Consider the following 19,993-nt stretch of genomic DNA (forward strand, 5'->3'; position numbering starts at 1 on the left):
TTGTTTCTGTTATTTTATATTTTCTGTACCATAGTGAGATAACGGTTATGATATAACAAGGGGAGCACAGAGAACCACCAATAGCATGTGATAAATAATTGTCAGATTCAACTGTTATTTTCAAATAAAAGACCTAAATAGATGCCTCAGTTTACTCATCCACTATTTCAAGGCAGTGAGCTCCTCTAACTCATCCTTGCACATAGCATGTTTTCAATAAATGTCTGTTTAGTGAAAATGCTAATTAGATGTTACAGCAATTTTGTTTCGAAAGTACATTCAAATCAAGGATATGTTCACACTACTGACTTTCACCAACTGAATTTTCTTTCTGTGGATGTAGGGTGGGGTGGTGTACAAAGCATTCTCAACTATTCTCAACTATTATTATCAGCAAGCTTTTCTTTAGCAGTTGTAGTGTATTTAGAGCTTGGTGTTCATTAGACTATAACTCATTGATGGCAAGGAACTTTTCTAATTTATCATTACCAGTGCCCAGCAATGTCTGGCATTTAACAAGAACTTGTTGAATGCATGCATAGATTTCTCTATAGAATACATTTTACATTTAGTGCTTTGAAAAAATTGGCAATATACAACTTGAATCCAGAGAATCCCTGAACTTCTGAATAAAAGTAAAAAAAAAATGTACTTTATCACCTTAAATTTCAAAGCTTAGAGGCTCAGATAGTCAAGTTACTAACAGGATGAATGAAAACAAATGGAATGGTTTCCAAAACGAGTTAGTGCCCCCAATCTACCTCCAAAAACAAACACCACAAAAGAAAACTTTTAAATTGCGTTTCAATTATTATTCTCACCTAAGAATGTGTTTGATATATACTCTGACACTTGATTTCCAGACCGACTCATTTCAGAGAGATGGGTGAGCTCCCGATTAAGCATCCTTTTAAACTGAAAAACAGAAAAATGATATGAAATAACAGAAGAGGAAAATGTAAGTGAGGTAACATAAACATACTTGTAACATACAGAAAGCATGCCCAAAGATTTTTTTTTAAACTGTCCTGACAGTTTAGATCAGTGTCATCCAATAGAACTTTCTATAATGCTGGAAAGTTCTAGAATCTGAGATGTCCCTTACAGTAGCTACTAATCCTATGCGTTTATCAAGCACTTGCAATGTACCTAGTGAAAACGAGGAGCTGAATTTTGAACTTTATTTCATTGTAAATTAATTTAAATTTAAATTTAAATAGCCACACGTGGCTAGTGGCTACCATACTGGACCACACAGATTTAGACACTCAAGGACATTAGTTAAGGGGGGAAAAAAAAGGAAAAAAAATTAAGGTGTATTATTAGTATTTAGAGAAGGAATAAAACCCCTAACTTACAAACACAAAATATGCTGCCACACAACAGAACATGATTTATCAATTAATTTGTCATTTGCAGAAGTTAGTATGTATACTTGTCAGAGGTTAAAATATCTTTTACCCCAAAGCAAAAGTGAATAGATTTGAGTACTCTTTCAGAATTATGGAGAAGTGAGATATCTGAATTGATAAGTATATCATTTTTCCTTTTAAAGTTTTTCCAAGTAGAAGGTATAAGATTTTTTTTTGTTTCTCAGCATCCATGGGATTTCCCAATCCATATCTCTAAAGTCACATAAATACAAAACAGGTCCATTTTCAATACGCAACTTCATTTCTTCACAATGTATTTTATTGATGCCATGGTGACTATTTTATCCTAAAAAACACTGGAATTAACTTACAACAATCACATGGCAATACCCAATTCCAAAATTCTCAAAGACTTCATGCTCTCCCATCCATCAGCTGTTTCTTAAAGTGTTGCCCTTTGATTTCCAAAATAGCCCAAATGGGCCTTTAATTTAAATATGCCTTAATATTTATCTTAACAGAACCAATAATTTTTTTTCTATTATGTGGGTTACTATTAGATACTTGATCAAAAAAAGTCAAAACACATTTTACTCTAATATTCAGTAGCCTTTAAAATTTTGAATCTCGGGGCGCCTGGGTGGCGCAGTCGGTTAAGTGTCCGACTTCAGCCAGGTCACGATCTCGCGGTCCGTGAGTTAGAGCCCCGCATCAGGCTCTGGGCTGACGGCTCAGAGCCTGGAGCCTGTTTCCGTTTCTGTGTCTCCCTCTCTCTCTGCCCCTCCCCCGTTCATGCTCTGTCTCTCTCTGTCCCAAAAATAAATAAACTTTGAAAAAAAAAAAATTTAAAAAGAAAAAAAAAAAAAGAAAAAAAAATTTTGAATCTCACCATAAATTCTCACTTAAATCTAGGAAAAAAGAGAGTAGTGACTTTACTATTTAGTGATGTTTGAAATGTAATTTCTAACACCGTATTGAGTTTATTAGAATTTAAGAAAAAAAAAAAAAACGTGCTTCCCTGGATAATTTATACCAAGGTGTCCTAACTCAAGATAATTTGGCAAATCACTTCCAAAGTCCATCTTATTGACCATGTAGATTAGATACAGGAATTTATCACAAAAGATCAATAAAAATATTTCAACAGACTGTTGAATGTAAGAAATGTATATTTATATTCTCCTGTAGAGAAAACTGAAGAATTGACCATAATCAGTATAAATTTTTCTGGTTGTTAATTTACAGGTCTAAGGAGCTTATTCTCAAACTCAGGAACATAAAGATCATTTTTTTTGTTTATGTATTTTCTTAATAACTTGTCTCTAATTATAAAATGCATACATGATACTGAAAATCTAGAAAGCTATATAGAAAAAATTAGAAATCATGTATATGCCAATATGCTCATAACCATAGATAATTACCTATATTTCCATCTATGTCTTATTTCTCACATTTATATGTATATATTTTAAATTGTCATCAGGCAGTATACAAAACAGGCTGCTGCTTGGTTTCACTCAGTATTATACATTCTGATATCCTGGGAAAAACTGGCGGCCTCCTAAGAATATTCAGGAAGACATTTATGATAGTGTTCAAAACATTTTCTGTCCATCTTTCATGATATTATATTTTCTTGAGTTAAAGTTATAAGCTATTAACTAATTAAATGAGTTAATAGAAAGTGTCTTGTTTTTTTTTTGCCGGGCACATAGGAGATGCTCCTCAGTGAGTTCCTTCTATCTCCCAGGTCACTGGGCCTTTTATAGATACCTGATTTTTATCACTCCAAGACAGATCGAAGATTTAGCTATAGTTATGCCCACAAAAAATACACAGAAATATCTAGCTTCCCTACCCATTCCCAAAAGTAATTTGGGATATTAATAACATAGGAGATAATCATCATGATTCAAAAATAGAATAATTCAACATGCAAGGCCCAAAGACAAGTAAATCCTTGCTTAATTAATGAAATTAACTCTCAGAAAAATCTACTCTTTAGGCAAAACAAGGCCAAAGAGAGTCTGCTAAACATTTAAAACATATACTGAATGAAATATCTCTTTTAACTGAAATTGTCCATGCTACAACTGCCTGCATGGCAAAGTCTATTTTATAGAGGAGGTGGGGGGCTATGAGGGGCTTTCAGCTATTCCTGGCCCCCCTTCTCAGTCTCTACAGCAGCTGCTGTCCACCTGCCCTCCATGCATTTCTCTCCATGTAAGTAAAATATGATGCAAGCTTGGGAGTCGGGGAGGGTACAATTGGAAAAGTTAGACAGGGACCCAGTTTTTCCATAAAACTACCTTCTAACTTGCAAGCAACCTGGTATAAGGAATATGTTGCCATATATGCCCTGCAGAAAAAATACATGGTAACTGCAGGTGTGCTACACAAATTATTGGATTCTCTGGAATAATATAAATAATGAATTTTAATTTTTCCGGCAGTTCACTTATGTAATTCCTCAAAAAAGCCAGTCACTACAGGTATAACTAAGGCAAAAAACACCAGTGAAAGGAAATCTATTCTACAGATGGATAAATTTCAGGTTGCATTATCTACTGATTGTATCTGCATCATATACATATACTCCAAGACTACTCTTATGCTTTTGTTCAAAACCCAGAAGGGTGGGTGGAGAAACGTTTCAGTGCACACCTATATCTCTACCAGGGTTTGTCAGGTGCTCTTAGGAAGGCAACATTTCCTCCTAACATGATTACAATAGACAGTATTTTAAACAATTCTCTTTCTTCCCAAGGGAACGGGTATGGGATATTAAAGACAGTTTTCAAAGAGTCATTAAGTTAGAAGAGCATTTTCTAAAAGGAATTAAAATTGCTTCCCCCCCCCCATTTTTTTTTGCTGTTGATATAAAATTTTCAGGAAAGCTAAATTAATAATCACAAAAATTACCATCAATGCTTTCACAACTGGTAGTTGATCTTACAATATGGTTTTGGAGTGTGTGGTTGGCTGTGCTAAAGAACAATACACTGAACGATTCAACAATCATTTTAAAACGTAAGTGGAATGTCTCTCACTTTAAGATAACTACATACCATTTACTAGGTTAACTATACAAAATTATCATGAGGAAAATGATTAGAAAAGGTAATAAAATGTGGTTTTCCTAGAACATTGTTACAGTTCTCAATTTACAGATTTAGAAGAGATAAAAGAACTGATTTTACAAAAGAAAAAAGAAACTGGTTGGAAAATGCAGAACAATTTAATTGAGCATTTAGATATTTTAAAAAGTGACCTCGACATATTTGCTGCTGATGAGTTCTTCTGATTGTTTTTGCTTTAATAGTACAAAATAATCTATGGAATTATTGTTCCAACAGTGAAAAAAAAGATTAAGATTTAAGTGAAAGCTTTCAAATCCTTTGTTCTCATTATGCATCAGAATGAGTGCAGCATGTAAAGCATAAAGGAAGCTGAAAATGCAGTTGAAATAAGTTCTGTATTTTGCTTTTAAACTCCAGTTTTCCAATTTATGTTTTACATTTAAGACTGCTGAGGAAGCAAGATTAAATAATAAAAAAAAATTAAAGTATTCTTTTAATATAAAATTTATTGTCAAATTGGTTTCCATATAAAGTATTCTTAACTATAATCCCTGTAATTCTGTATTCATGCCAATGTACTGGCTGCATTTTATATTCTCTTAGTGTATAATTAAGAAGGTGGTAAAGGTCAAACATTAAGAAAATGCCTACCCCGCCCCACCCCATCCCAACCAATATTCTACTAAAAATCATTTGAAAATGCTGCACTGTGATACACTGCAAGTTTGGTGTATATCAGCATTAAAAGCTAAAATAAGCACTGCATTGGCTGTATAAAAAGAAATCCTTCAAAATGCATAAGAATAAATATATTTATATTTGTCCTTAGGTGTTTTTAGCAGTATACTATTAAAACATAAACAAGGTGGACCAGCAAAAATTTTCCTCAAAAAGATAAGCACTATAATTATTTATTTACATTCTTGGAGGTCTTGTTCATAATCATAATACAAATATGAAGCCCTTCAAAAACATATCAAATATGAGCTATCTAAAAGCTAAGAGATGAGTTGTAGGGAGATTATGGGATTTTCTTTTATTACTTTCCATACTTTTCCATACTAAAAATTTCTTAAACCAAAAAATGACTAACAAAATTCAAATAATAAAAGTCTGTACATTTCAAAAACAATTAAAATATATCTGGGCCATCCATAGATTTTAGAGGAAGTGGGGAATCGTGACTCCTTGGATAACTAAAAATGAAGTAAGTTTTCTTAGAATGCAAGTAAATCTCACAACAAGAAGAATATTTTCCTCTAAAAAGAAACAAAGAAAATGAAAAATATTTCAATCTGAGACTCCTTAAAGTAACAGAAAAGGATTCTTAAAAATATGTACTGTGATTGGCTCAAATGTTTAAGAATAGATTTCAAATTCTGAAGTGATGCTTCATTTAGGACTGAAAAACGTTTCTCTACCTCCTGCTTCTATTCCAGAGATAGGATCGCCAGGCTAGCATTATCATGAGGCAGGCATGAGGCTTGCCAAGAAGGAATACAATCTTAGTAAATTCAATGTATTACTTCATTTCCTGAGATTAACAAAAGTTATCATATGAACTTTTATATTTCTTCAAGTTTTACAAGTAGATAAGCCAGTTTTCATTTTAATAATATACCAAATAGTTAAGAAATGTCAGTTTTTAATGTCACCTAGAGCTTTTGTATCTGAAGATAAAAAAAAAAAAAAAAAAGAACACTCATCGGGTCAAAGTGATATATTTTTAGGAAGAGCCACAAATTAATTTTTATAAACTTTAAGTGCTACATATGAATTGGAACCCATACACTAGCATAATTAATTTGTCCCAGTAATTTATTTCCATTAATTTTGTATGATTACCTTCATATTTAAAAGCACAATTCAAATCTATACATGACAAACCGAAGAATCAATGAAAAGATATTTTAACATGCAAACTATAGCTAATAAAAGTTATACAATTTCTCCTTATCTTGACCACTAAAAACACACATTACTTCTGTAACTCACATCTAAGGGAAAAAAATAAATGACTGTTAAAGCTTAATGCCATAGTAATTTATTAAAACTATCAGTTATGTAATCAGAGCAATTAGGAGCTAAATAAATCTTACCTTTATGTAGCCCCAAGACACTGACAGTAAATAGTTTGCTTCAGGCATTTTTGATGGATTATATAAAGAGACAATTAGTTCTAAAATATGTATATTTTCAAAAACCTTGATACTTTAACAATATCCGCAAGCCACAGAGAGTGTGGGTTTTTGAAGATTTTTGGTAATTAAGTATACATAAGAAAGCCTTTCATTAGATCCCATCCAGCCGTCTTCCCATTGAACACATGCCATCTGTAAAACTCCAGAATGGAACAGAATTCTACAACTATTCTGAATAAAGAAAATTCATGTGATAAAGAAATATCTAAAGATCTAAGGGTCTGCATCTTTTTCTCCCTGAGCTCCAGGGCTTAATGAATAATGTATGTCAAGATGCTTAGCTGCAAGAAAGACTAGTTCTGTCAAAAGCTACCAAATAAGGAACTGCGGGGAAGCCAGGAAGAGTGACAAGAAACCCCTCCCATAAAAGCCCAACTATGCACCAATCACACTCCATCCCCGGGTCTATCAGGGCAGGGGGGTGTGGATTCAGAGCAGGCTGCTTCCTGATTGGTTGGCAGGGGCAAATCTCTGGGGAGGAGGTTTTTCTCTTCACCTCTGCTAAACGCCATTTAATAATGATATCCCTACAGCTGAGGCTGCCGTGTGAAAAGATGAATGGGGTTTCCCTCTCCCAGTGATGAATACAGACCATAAAACTTTTCAAAATTCATAGTTCATTCTTAAATAAGGATTCCAACCTTTTCTGAGTCCTTTCTATGCATTTTAATATTCTCTGACTTCTTCGCTTCCTTCAAAATAAAAGTTGGTTTGAAAATGGCCATTAGGCATTTTAACTACCCCCTTCTCTCAAATCCAAGACAAGTGGCTTCCCCCTGGTGACACAGATATAACCAAAGTTCTCCCTCCATCCAACATAAAAGCATACTGTGATTATAAAATACAATTAATGTCCAGAATTTAAAAATGGGAATGATACATTTCCTCACCCGTGGCGCATGGCTGTTCTCAGCTCCTTTTGTTTCTATTTTTACATGTGTCTGAGCTCCACAACCCTAAAAATCTAAAAGTGGGTATAATTTATCATGAATCTGGTGGTGGGGGGTGGACTGAAAGCTAATGCACTGTGTATAGTTAAAGAATGCAGAGTTTGGTGTACAGATTTCAAGATCTGTATTTTGACCAGATGAGAACACTTTTATGACTGCTCACAAAGTTAAGAAAGGTATTAACAGGGGTCTTGGAGGAATACAACATTGATCTCAAGAATAATCATGCCTTTTGTAAGGAGACTTAAATAAGAAATTTAAATTTTTTCAAAGAAAACAATCTTTTCTATTTGATTTGGGGTCATATTATTCTGTACCTTGTATACTAAAGAAGACCTGTGGATAAAAAAATGAGGAAAGTCTAGCTTTTACTCTATTTTACCATAAAATTCTGTTGGTTCTACCTCATCCCCATCTCAACACACTTAACTGATTTGTGCTTCTGTGACTTGCTGATATTGTCAATTTTCAGTTTTCCTGCATTTGGTTTATCTGTTCTAGATAGTGCAGGAAACATCCATGTTCTACTCTGCCTCTCTGAAGGTGTAATGATCCTTGGCGTCCAAAGTCTTCAGCTGCACTTAACACCTGTTGTGTTAATTTCTCACATTCCTCTTAATCCTTTACAAAAATAAAAAAAATTAACCCCCCCCAAAAGGTCACTAAAACTGCCTTCAGAATAAAAAGGTGTTCCTGTTTCCTTGTTTCTCACTCTCCTTAACTTCTCACAAGTGTTCAGTGATGTACTCTCTCTAATCTCCTTCAAATCCCAGGACTGTCAACTGCTTTGGTTTTCTACCCACTCCTCTGACCATGCCTTTTTGCTTTCTTGTTTTCATCCGCTAGCTTGGGATATCCACAAGACTCTGTCCTAGGCCACGCTCTTCACAAGACTCTGTCCTAGGCCACGCTCTTCGGTGACTGCTTCTAACCTGAATTTCAGCACCGTATTTCCAAGTGACTTGTAAGTTCCCTCCCTTGTCAAATGCCCTGCTACTCATCACAAACTTTTTCAGAATTGATGGATCCATTTTTTGATTTTAAGTAGTTCCTATTATAACCACTCTCATTTCAGTCAGTGGGTTGAGATTTCTCCCAGTATCACAGACTGAAATCTTTGTCTCTTTGCTACCATTCAACAGGCATTTCATGTGAGTCAGCCACTATTAGGTGTTTAATATAAATCATCTAACAGGATCTCTGAATAACCCTAATGTGTTCCCCATCTGTATCACCTTCCCTCCGTCAACTTTACTACCAAGTTTTCTTTTATAAAATGCCTTTTTGTTTAGTCTGTTCCTTCCCATCCCCACTCCTATAATCTAAATCGATAGGCTTAAACCCTGAGAGAAATGGAAAGCATCTTCAATATCATTTCCTCTAATTCCCTGATTTCCACATAAAGTGAGACCTAGAGAGAGAAAACGATTTTCCAAGTTCATACAGGTACTAAGTACATAGGCTTTGTATCAAATCCTTTAGTGCATAATCTTTGACAAATGATCTCACTCTTAGCGTATCAGTTTCTTCACCTGTAAAATTGGGTTGTTAGGGTAGTTAGTCTCCAAAGATGCCTCCTAATGAGACATCCTACCCTATGTCGAATCTGAGCTGGTTTCTATAACCAACAAGTAGTGCTGTCACAAGTCTTGAAGTCTTCACCTTGGTTACTTTGAATGTGCTATTAGGATCCCTGAGGCACCCCGCTAGCAAGCCTGACTATTCTAAGACTACCATGCTATGAGAAAGCCCATGCTAATGTTAGGTAGAGGCTGAAGAGAGGTGGGGGCAGGGAGTGGGGTGGAAGGGAGAGAGAGACAGGGAGAGCAGATGTGTGCCTGGACAATCTCTAGCTCTGTCAGCCATTCCCCCAGAGCCAGACCTGAGAGTGAAGAAGCCATCTTACTCATCCTGCCAGTGGAGCCTTTAGATGACTCTAGCCCTAGCTGCCATCTGACTACAACACATGAGGGAATCAAAGTGAAAATGTTTAAGCAAGCCCAGTTGGCCCACAAAACAATAAAAAATTAGCAAATTGATATTTTAAGTTCTAAGTTTGAAGTGATTTATTTTATAGCAACAAATAACCAGAACAGTTATTATGAGGACAAAATAAGATTATATATGCAGAACACTTAAAATATCTGATACATAGTGACAAACAGATATTAGACGGTGATGATGATGATACAAACAATGATGTGGATTATAACAACTATCCCACTATGGGATAGTTTTTTAAACTCCCAGGCTTATCCTGTGTGTGTGTGTGTGTGTGTGTGTGTAACATATCATGTTTTATTTTAACTGCATCACATCACTATTTGTCTCAGACCCAAAACCCTAAGTCCTTATAAGTGCTTAACTCTTCTTCTTTGGCTTTTCTCCTTCCAATTCTATACTCATCTCTACCGCCAGGCCAATTTTTCTCAAAGCCAGCCTCAGTCTGCGGCTCCAAAGCTACCACCTAATCACTCGGCATCACCTGCCTCATCACATCCATGTGAGTTCTAGATTGACAACCTGTGACCCTAATCCCCAACTCCAAGCCCAAATCCAATTGCTCTTTATACCCATGCTCTGGTCCTGAAAGGCTAGTATTCCACTCAGCTCTATGATTTAGCAGACAGTCCCATATCTATTTTTACCTTCACTGAATTCATTGCCTAGAATACCCTCTTTCTCTTCCTCTACCTCCATTAAACTTTTTACAGAAAAAGTCAGATTTAAGTCATTCAAAGTATATCTCAAGGCCAAATATCTCAGCCCTTCTCCAAAGTCTATTCTGCACTCACTCCTGTATTTCATAAATACTTTATTAAGCTCCTACTGTATGCCATGCACTGTCATGGATAACAGGACACAGCAGTGAACAAAGCAAAGGTTTTTTACCTGGAGCTTGCATTGAACAACTAAGTCAGCATATATATACTAGGTCATGTGGTGATAAGTACAATGGAGAAAAAAAAAAGGGTAAGAGGCTGTGGCGTGTTAGCAATGTCAGTTCCTATATTATAAAATGATCAGGGATAGCCATTTTTTTAATGTTTATTTTTGAGAAAGAGAAAGAGGATGCATGTGTGCAAGTGGGGGAGGGGCACAGGATCTGAAGCAGGCTCTGCATTGACAGCAGTGAGCCTGATGTGGGGCTCGAACTCATGGACTGCAAGATCATGACCCAAGCTGAAGTCAGACACTCAACCGACTGATCTACCCAGGTGCCCAGGGATGGTCTCTTTGATGAGACAACATATACTCAGAGATCTGAAGAAAGAGAGGGAGGGAGAAAGTCATAAGGATATATGGGGCAATGGAGAGAGAGGAGTCAAATGAGGGGAACACCAAGATCAAAACCTCTAAGATGGGAGAGAGCATGCTTGGTGTGCTTCCAAAGAGCAAGGCATGCCACACAAATATTATTTAAATCCAAATTATGCTTTCTATCCATCCATCAATCTATTTTATTCTTTGACTAACTTAAAACTAAGTTACTTCTTTCTATTTTTTTTTTTTAATTTTTTTTTTCAACGTTTATTTTTGGGACAGAGAGAGACAGAGCATGAACGGGGGAGGGGCAGAGAGAGAGGGAGACACAGAATCGGAAACAGGCTCCAGGCTCTGAGCCATCAGCCCAGAGCCCGACGCGGGGCTCGAACTCACGGACCGCGAGATCGTGACCTGGCTGAAGTCAGACGCTTAACCGACTGCACCACCCAGGCGCCCCTCTATTTTTAACAAGTATTTTTATCCTGATAAAAAATTCCTAAATACTCTTCCAACATACACACTTTACTAAATACACCTACATATACTAAATAATTCCTATATAGACACTTTAAAAGAATCCAGTGTCATGGCTTATCAGTAACATACAGGAAAAATAAAATTATATTAAACACTGCAAAATACAAATGCTTGTACGCAGGTATATTAAAAAACAAGTCAAAACTTTAGATCTTACTATCACTTAACTGTATGACCCTGAGAAAGTTATTTCAACTTTCTCGGTTTACTTCATCTTTGGTTTACTTGCTTGGAAAGTGAAAAGAATAATAGAAGCTACCTTACATGTTGCTGTAAGGATTAAGTGGGAATACATGTAAAGCACTCAGAACAGTAAGTGTTCTGTTAAGTGTTTGCTCTGCTTCCTCCAATATATGGAGAATTAGCATGAATGTGATAGCAACATGGAAACGAATACAGGAGTACTGTATTAGAAAAACAATCTTTTTCCAAAATGGTGAATGACTCTTGAAAGGTTTCATATGTAACAAAGTACAATTCTCTTTCAGTATACACTGTGGTAGCATTACTGAAAAAATTAGTGTGGATTAAAATCATGTAAAAAAACCATTTTGTGTTAAAAGTAAAAAGTAGCTGTGTTCCAGACTCAGAATATCGTAAGTGAATATTCTGCCTATGTGAATGGTTTGTTGGGACACAAAACAATTCCTCCTTGGTAAAGGACTATCCCAGATATTCCAGGACACCTAGCATCCCTGGCTTCTGCCCATGAAATGCCAGCAGGACACCACAATCAGTGCACTCCGAAATTTCCTAAATGTTCTCCAGTGTTAAGAATCACTGTTCCAGTTACTTAAACTGCCCTCAACTTTGCCTCCTCAACCAGGGTAGAGGGTCTTTGGGGCAAGGAAGATACCTTATTCTTTCTTTATACTTTCCAAAATAATTAGTGAATCACAAGCACAAAAGACTCAACTGTAAACCCCTAATCCAGTGCAGTAAAGGCGATAATAATAATGATAATAATAGTAGTAATGTTACAGTAACATCAGGTAAAAAGTATTAAAGAAGATTTACATATTTGTAAGGAGTAAGAAACATTTTTTTCTAAAGCTCTGAGCTACATTAAAATTCATTTCATTTTTCCCCTTATGAGAGACCGACTAGATGCTCCTTCTGTTTGCCACAGTAGTAGTAGCTGGCAGAAAAAGTCTAGACAAACCAGAGGAGAAATTTGGATGGGGTCAGAGAGATATAATTCTTAGAATCAGACCTAGCTTCTGACAATTTTAGTGAGGAAAGTGTAACCTGGTACAGCATTTGTTAAGCACATACTATGCAACAAGAACTTTATATATCTTAACACTAACCTTTGAAACATCCTGGTTAGATAGCTAGTATCCCTTTGCAGTGGAAAGACAGGTACTCTAAAACAGTCAATAACCTGCCCAGGATATGACAAGGCTGACATATCAGGCCAGGTCTTTGCTATTCATAGTGTATGAATAGATTGTCATAGAATTACGTGTTTACAAACTCTGTGATAAATGGCATGAATTTAGGGGTGGAATCACTTATCCTTAAAAGTTTATTTATTTACATAGTTTTAGTATTATCTACACCCAACATGGGGCTCAAATTCATGACCCTGAGATCAACAGCTGCATGCTCTTGTGACTGAGCTAGTCAGGCATCCCAGCTTATCCTTATTTTTTGCACTCATTTTGCAATATCCTGAATTAAAGAACCATTGTTACTATCACTGTGGTCGGATCTCCAGACAGGGTGGATCATACTAAGCAGCGAAGTCAGGAAGCTTGTGACCAGAGACAGGCAGCCTCACCTGACAGTGAGAAAGTGGCTTACATGTCTCACATGTAAGGGACAGTGGGACAGTGAACACTTACATGTGGGATGCTCCATGAACGAAACACAGATGTTGTTGCACAGAGCTAGAATCCATATTTCTTCACTGGTTGTCTGCTATGCTCAAACACCAAAATGACTGTATATACAAATGTGTGTGTGCCTGTACTGAAATTAAAAATATATTCTTTTTCTGTCTTTTCCTAATAATATTCCTCAAAATCTCTGGATACCACTCCTCTTTTATTCTTCATTTTCTCAGTCCTCAAATGATACCTCAAGCAATCAACCTTTCTGGATTATTTACTTAAGTTTCTGCTGATGGAATCAAGTCTTTGATACACTAACAATTGCTGGAATTACAACTTTACAACAGATGTTAAGAGGGGTAAGATACATTTTTGACTAGGGGAAAAGAAAAACAAACCAAACTACGAAGGAACTGAGGCTCAGTAGTCAAGTGTCTTATCCCAGGTCGCAAAGCCAAGTAGCAGAGCCGGGATTTAAACCCAGGCTTTCTGGCTGCAGAACATTCTAAATTGCCAAAAACAATTTAGGGATTAATCTGTAGTTAGCCTAGAGTCTATAAACAATATGTTTACTAACATAATAGATTCTAAGCTGTACACTGTATTATTTTGCTTGAAATATTCAAGAAACATTATTTAAAATAAGTGTACCGGTGACTTTTACATTTCTACAACCTAAGGGATTTTCCTGGAAATACATTGTTTTTAAGAGGACTAACACCTTCGGAAAATATTTTATTCTATAATCAATCTATATTGATTTTACATATTTCTACTTAAGATCAAAGTTCTGGGAATTGTTATTAATCAAAAAGCAAATCTGTGTGAAGTGGGCTGCCACATATCCAATACTGTTCAGCTTAACATATGCAAATCCTGTTGTTAAATGCCCCCTGAAGAATTCTGAGGCAAGAGGAAACTTCAAATATTAAATACAATAACTACTGCACACCGGTGTCTCTAAAATCACTCAGTGTTCCTTTGTTTTCACTATAAAAAGTTTAAGGGGCAGGCAATAATCTAGAACTCATCTATAACCTATATTTTAAATAACAGAATTTTAAATCTATTCTAACATTATAAAAACTACACTTTCTCTGATGAATGCTAATTACAAAAACCACCTTAACTCGAGTAAATCCAGAAAATCGGTTTGTGTTTACTGCCCTCTAGTGATAATGGATCCAAACACGATTTAAGGAACAGCTCTGTTCCTAACAGTCATCACATTTCAGAAAACAAAAACATATCTTACATATATTATAGAAGCTTGAGACTAAGAGGAACTACAGGTTGATTTTAAAAATGGAATCATTATCTGAAAAGGCTAAGGATCATTTTGCAATTAACCTAATTTGAGAATTTTCACCAAAGTTTTATTTAAAATAAGAAAAACCTCTAACATTTACTGAAAAAGGGAATTCCAATACAAGAAACTGTATTTTTGTAGGGGTGCCTGTATGACTCAGTTGGTTGAGCATTTGACTCTTGATTTCGGCTCAGGTCATAATCCCAGGGTTTTGGGATCGAACCCTGAGTTGGGCTCCATTCTGAGTGTAGAGCCTTATTAAGATTCTTTCTCTCTCTCCCTCTGCCCCTCGTACCCATTCCCACTCTCTCTAAAGTAAAAAAAAAAATAATAATAATAATTTAAAAAATAAAAGGGAAACTCTAGTTTTGTTGAGAGGTACTCTGAGGCTGAAATAACATCAAACTGATCTGATGATAGCTGTATTTGAATTCTGCTTCTACATGGTCTCCCTGGCATAGTATTCTATAATTCTTGATTCAACATGAATCATATATGCCAGATACAAATTTTTCTATGTTCACAACTACTGACTAAATCTAGTGGAAACCACTACCACTACCACCATCATTATCACATCTACAAAGGACTTTTGTTTCAATGAAGAATAATTAAGACAATGAATGGGTGCAGAGACCTCACATAAATGAAACCTCCACAAAAATAATCTTGTATGAATATAGAGTTTCTACTTAAAGGGAAAATTAGGACCCTCAATTTACTTAAACTCTCCTAAGTCAACACCAATTTTCCATGCTTATGATGGCCATCATAATCACCATAAAATACTTACTAATATTCCCTCTGTACTTCGTGGTATACTTTGGAAAAATAATTTAAACAGAGAATACTTGTCTCCTAAGGCAATAATAAAAAAAGCAAATAGGCAGATTTCTAGAAATACATATTTAATCTTTTATTTTATCCACATGTATTGTGGATTTTAAAGTAATTATAAGTCATAAAACTTAGGCTCCATATTCCTTTCAACAAAGAGAATTTAAACAAATGGACATCCATTCACAAAAAAGTGAACTTCCACCTTTATTTTGCACCATATTAGTATATAGCTACTCAAAATGGATCCTAGAAATAAATGTAAAACCCAAAACCATAAAACTTCTAGAAGTAAAAACAGCAGAAAATATGTGTGATTAGGCAAAGATTAGGCAAAGATTTCTTGGAACACAAAAGAGCATATAAAAGACAAAAATGATAAACCAGACTTTATCAAAACTTCTCTTTCAAAGACAGTGATAAGAAAACAGAACAAGCCACAGACTGAGAAGAATGTAGGTATAAAATATGTATCTGATAGAGATTTATATCTTGAATTTATAAAAATCCTTACAATTTAAAAAGATCAGTAAGCACATAAAAAGATGTGCAACATCACTAGTCATTAAGGAAACAAAAATTAAAATCAAAATCTAATGCTACTACAAACTTACTAGAATAGCTAAAATGAAAAAGACGAGCAATACAAAATGCTGGCTTGGATGAAGACCAAATGGAACCCTCATAGAACACTAGTAGGATTGCAAAATGGGACAGAGACTTTGGAAATAGTTTGGCACTTTCTTATAAAGTTAACAATTATATTCATTACATGTTCCAGCAGTCCCACTCCTAATTATTTACCCAAGAGAAATGAAAACATATGTCCATACAAAAGCCTGGATGTAAATGTTTATAGCAATTCTATTAATAACAGCTGAAACCTGCAAATAGCCCAGTTGTCAACCAACTGATGAATGACTACACAAATTGTGGTATATCCATAAAATAAAAAACTAGAAAGCAATAAAAAGAAATAAATTACTAATACATGCATAGTGTTATTATTGGATGAATCTCAAAAGCGTTATGCAAAGTGAAGGAAGCCACTAACAAAAGGCTCTTTGTAACTATATGCTTTTATTCATACGACATTCACTGCTTGCCAGGGACAGTAGTAGAGGGAGGGGAATGAGTACAAAAGGAGCACGAGAACTCTTTTTGGGTGATGAAATACTCTACATATACATTAAGGTGGTAGTTATCCAATTGCATACATTTGTCAAAATATTCTCAACTAGATCTAAAAAGTGGACATCTTACCTTATGTAAATTATACCTCAAAATCTGACTCTAAAAATGTTAGGTAACGTTACTCAATTATTTCAATCCCAAATTTGCTTAACTTTGCCTAAAGAAAATGAAAAACCAAAATCTCAAGCATAGCTACATATGATAAAATAACATTTTTACTTTAAGAGCTCCACCAGTATATCCCAGAAAAAAAGGCATATATTTGTCTACAGTCTATTTTAACTTTGAATAATGCAAAATATGGTAAATTCCTAGTTATACACAGTATTCAGGCAATATAATAACAATTGAAATATCCTCATAAATACTAGTATTTGAGATTTTAATTCTTTGGAACAAAACATTTCCTAAATACATTAGATATTTTCATGCTTTCTTAAGCAAACCAAACTGATCTTAATTTAATGATTTAATGGTGATCCTGGGCCACCTTTATTCACTCATCAATAAATAGTCAATTTTCAATAGTCAATAGTCAAATACAGATTATTTACTGTATGTTCACTCTAGGCTAAGCACTGTGTGAGCTGCTGGAGACAGAAAAATACAGTAAAGCAGGAAGAGCTGTTTGCAGAAAACCCAATAGTCCCAACTGCTGTGGGTTCTTTTTGAATCCTTCCATTACTTTTTCATAGTTTTTTTTTTTCCTGAGTCCTTGTTTGATAGCCTGTTCTCCTTATAGTTAGTGTAAATCTGCCTCCTTGTAGTCAATATAGCATCTCTTTCCCTATCTTTTATGATAGGTTTTTGTCTAAGGCAGCAATTTTTAGAATGTGTTACAAAGAACAGCAGTCCGATGTGATAATTCTCAAAGAAGACATTGAGAGTTAAACTTTTGACATAGTGCTAACCTTCTTGGAGATGGTGTACATTAGCATATTAAAGGCTTTGCCAAGGACCATAATATATAACCCTGTTTTACTTTGTTTAACCTAGTATTTCTCAAACTTATTCTACTACCTAACTCTTGGTTCTCTTCACATTTACTAACAAGTAAAATCAAACAAACAAAAATACCAGGGTTTCAGGAAAATAAAAACAGAAAATAGAAAAGAAAATAGGTAATTCTGGTGGAAAGCAACAGGCTTTAAATATCAGAAAACAAACTGCTTTAGAATGGTCATTTACTTATTTACTCAACAAATATTTATTAAACAGCTACTCTGTGCCAGAATGGGGGATATAGTAATAAACACAGAAGAATTTCCTAAGCATGTAAATCTTGAACTGTTGGGGCAAAAAGATAAATGAATGAGAAACATACTGAATGGAAGACAAGGGGGTAATGTGATACCATGATAGTGGACTAGTAAATTAAATAGTCAGGAAAAGCTGCACTGAGAAGGTGGTATCTGACACGAGATCCAAAGGATTAAAAAGAACTAACCAGAAGATCTAGGGCAGAGCATTCTCAGCAAGGAAAGTCAGAATGAGGGAAGACAGGTATAAAGAACGAGATTACAAGTATATCAAGGCAAGATCATGTGGGTCCTTGTAAGTCTTGCAGAGAATACAGGACACCACTGAAAGTGCTGAGTTACATGATGTGATTTACATTTTACAAAGCTGTCTCTGTGGAAAATGGTTTATGGAAGGACAGAGCAGACAGATGGAGAGTGGAAGCAGTGAGGAAGAGTTGTCCAGACTTGAATGGAGTGCTACAAGTGAAGAGAAGAGAAGAATCAACACCTAGACTTCTGGTTTGATCAGTATATGACTTGGATGGATGTTTGTGCCATTTGCTAACATGGAGGAGACTGGGGGAGGTAAAGATTTGGAGGATGACAAAGAGGCAAAAGAAGAGTTGTAGGAATCAAGTGCAAGAAAGTTTAAACACATGAAGTTTATTTTACTGTTGAGGAACCCCCTCAAACAAAAAAAACTCTGCTGTACTTGACCTATATGTGAAATCTAATGCCCTATGAGAGGAGTCACTTGCATTATGTTAGATGGAATGGGATCATCAAACATACCATAACTTTGATTCTGTGAAATACATCCAAGCTGGAAAGCTCCACTGAAGACATTTAGTCCAATCTACACAGATAGGAGTCCTGCAAGTCTTTATATATAATAATCCACTTCTCCTGGATTTCCTCCACTGTGGTGTAAGTTTTTCACTTTGAGTGAAACTAGTTTTAAACCACCAAGCTAGGGGCGCCTGGGTGGCGCAGTCGGTTAAGCGTCCGACTTCAGCCAGGTCACGATCTCGCCGTCCGTGAGTTCGAGCCCCGCGTCAGGCTCTGGGCTGATGGCTCGGAGCCTGGAGCCTGTTTCCGATTCTGTGTCTCCCTCTCTCTCTGCCCCTCCCCCATTCATGCTCTGTCTCTCTCTGTCCCAAAAATAAAAAATAAAAAAAACATTGAAGAAAAAAAAAAAAACCACCGAGCTAATACTGAGGTAATGATCATTAGCTTGCATTAAGCTAATACCATTTTTCAAAAGGTCTAAAGGCCTTATAAAAAAAACCCTAAAATTGATTTGACTATGGACACAGCAAGAGAAAACAAAATATGGTTCAGGGATTTTATTACAGAAATTGCAATAAGCAGAAGAGTAGTAAATATCCTTAACCTTTCATATAAAAAAACTTAGGTCTTCTAAACAGTGATAAACAGCTTAACATGAGCAATTGTAGCTTGGGCTCTTACTCTCTCCTAATAGGCAGAAAATCAAGGATATGAATTAATTAGGACGTATGAACTTCCACGTGGCATAATGAGAAAACATGACAAGAAAATGGCTTTTATATAGCTTCCACAATGCCAGTTGTGGAAGTGCTGAAGACCTTCCTGGAATTATTTCATTTATTTCTAGTAACAACTCTATGATGACTAGTATTACTCCCATTTTAAAGAGGACCCTTAAGGTCTTAACCACCAACTCTGCACAGGCAACTGCCAGGTAAGGTCCTGTCCCACTACTGGCAATCTAGTCCTGACAACTGAAGGTTTTTCTTTTGATACATGGTCTCACCTCAACTTCATGTCAAAAAACTTAACTGCTATCTTTCACCCCACCCTCAAACTGGCTTCTAATTTTCTAGGTATCATCCTTTATATGTTTATGTGTAGAATTTTATACTTTCTTCTTATTCCGTGCAGTCCTGCTACCCCAAATCTGAGATAACTTGTCTTCCTTCCCACACAATCCTTCTCCTACCTTTTATCCCTTCCTGTTTTGGTCTATCATCACTTACTTGCCTAATTCTCTAACAGACACTTCTTGCTTTCACTATTGCCCCTCAGTATGATCTATGCCCCGACCAGACTTATCTTTATAAAATCATTTTGTTATTTTCCTTCTAATATTTTCCTTAAAATACGAGGGTTCTTCAGGACTTAGAG

The 19,993-nt window shown here is 35.6% G+C and overlaps 1 protein-coding gene across 2 annotated transcripts in view; it reads right to left on the reverse strand.

The window, feature by feature from the left end:
- Positions 1 to 19,993, reverse strand: part of LOC124517391 (cAMP-specific 3',5'-cyclic phosphodiesterase 4D) — a 54,988-nt gene that overhangs the window by 18,116 nt on the left and 16,879 nt on the right. For both annotated transcript variants that reach the window (XM_047086829.1, XM_047086836.1), the window contains one exon: positions 822 to 915. In XM_047086829.1, coding sequence (XP_046942785.1) covers positions 822 to 915 — 94 coding nt within the window. The remainder of the gene's footprint in view (positions 1 to 821; positions 916 to 19,993) is intronic.

The sequence above is a fragment of the Lynx rufus genome, unplaced genomic scaffold, assembly GCF_022079265.1.
Source record: "Lynx rufus isolate CCGP_SWC_20201006 ecotype Redwood Valley unplaced genomic scaffold, mLynRuf1.p SCAF_1, whole genome shotgun sequence".
In the NCBI taxonomy this organism is placed as follows: domain Eukaryota; kingdom Metazoa; phylum Chordata; class Mammalia; order Carnivora; family Felidae; genus Lynx; species Lynx rufus.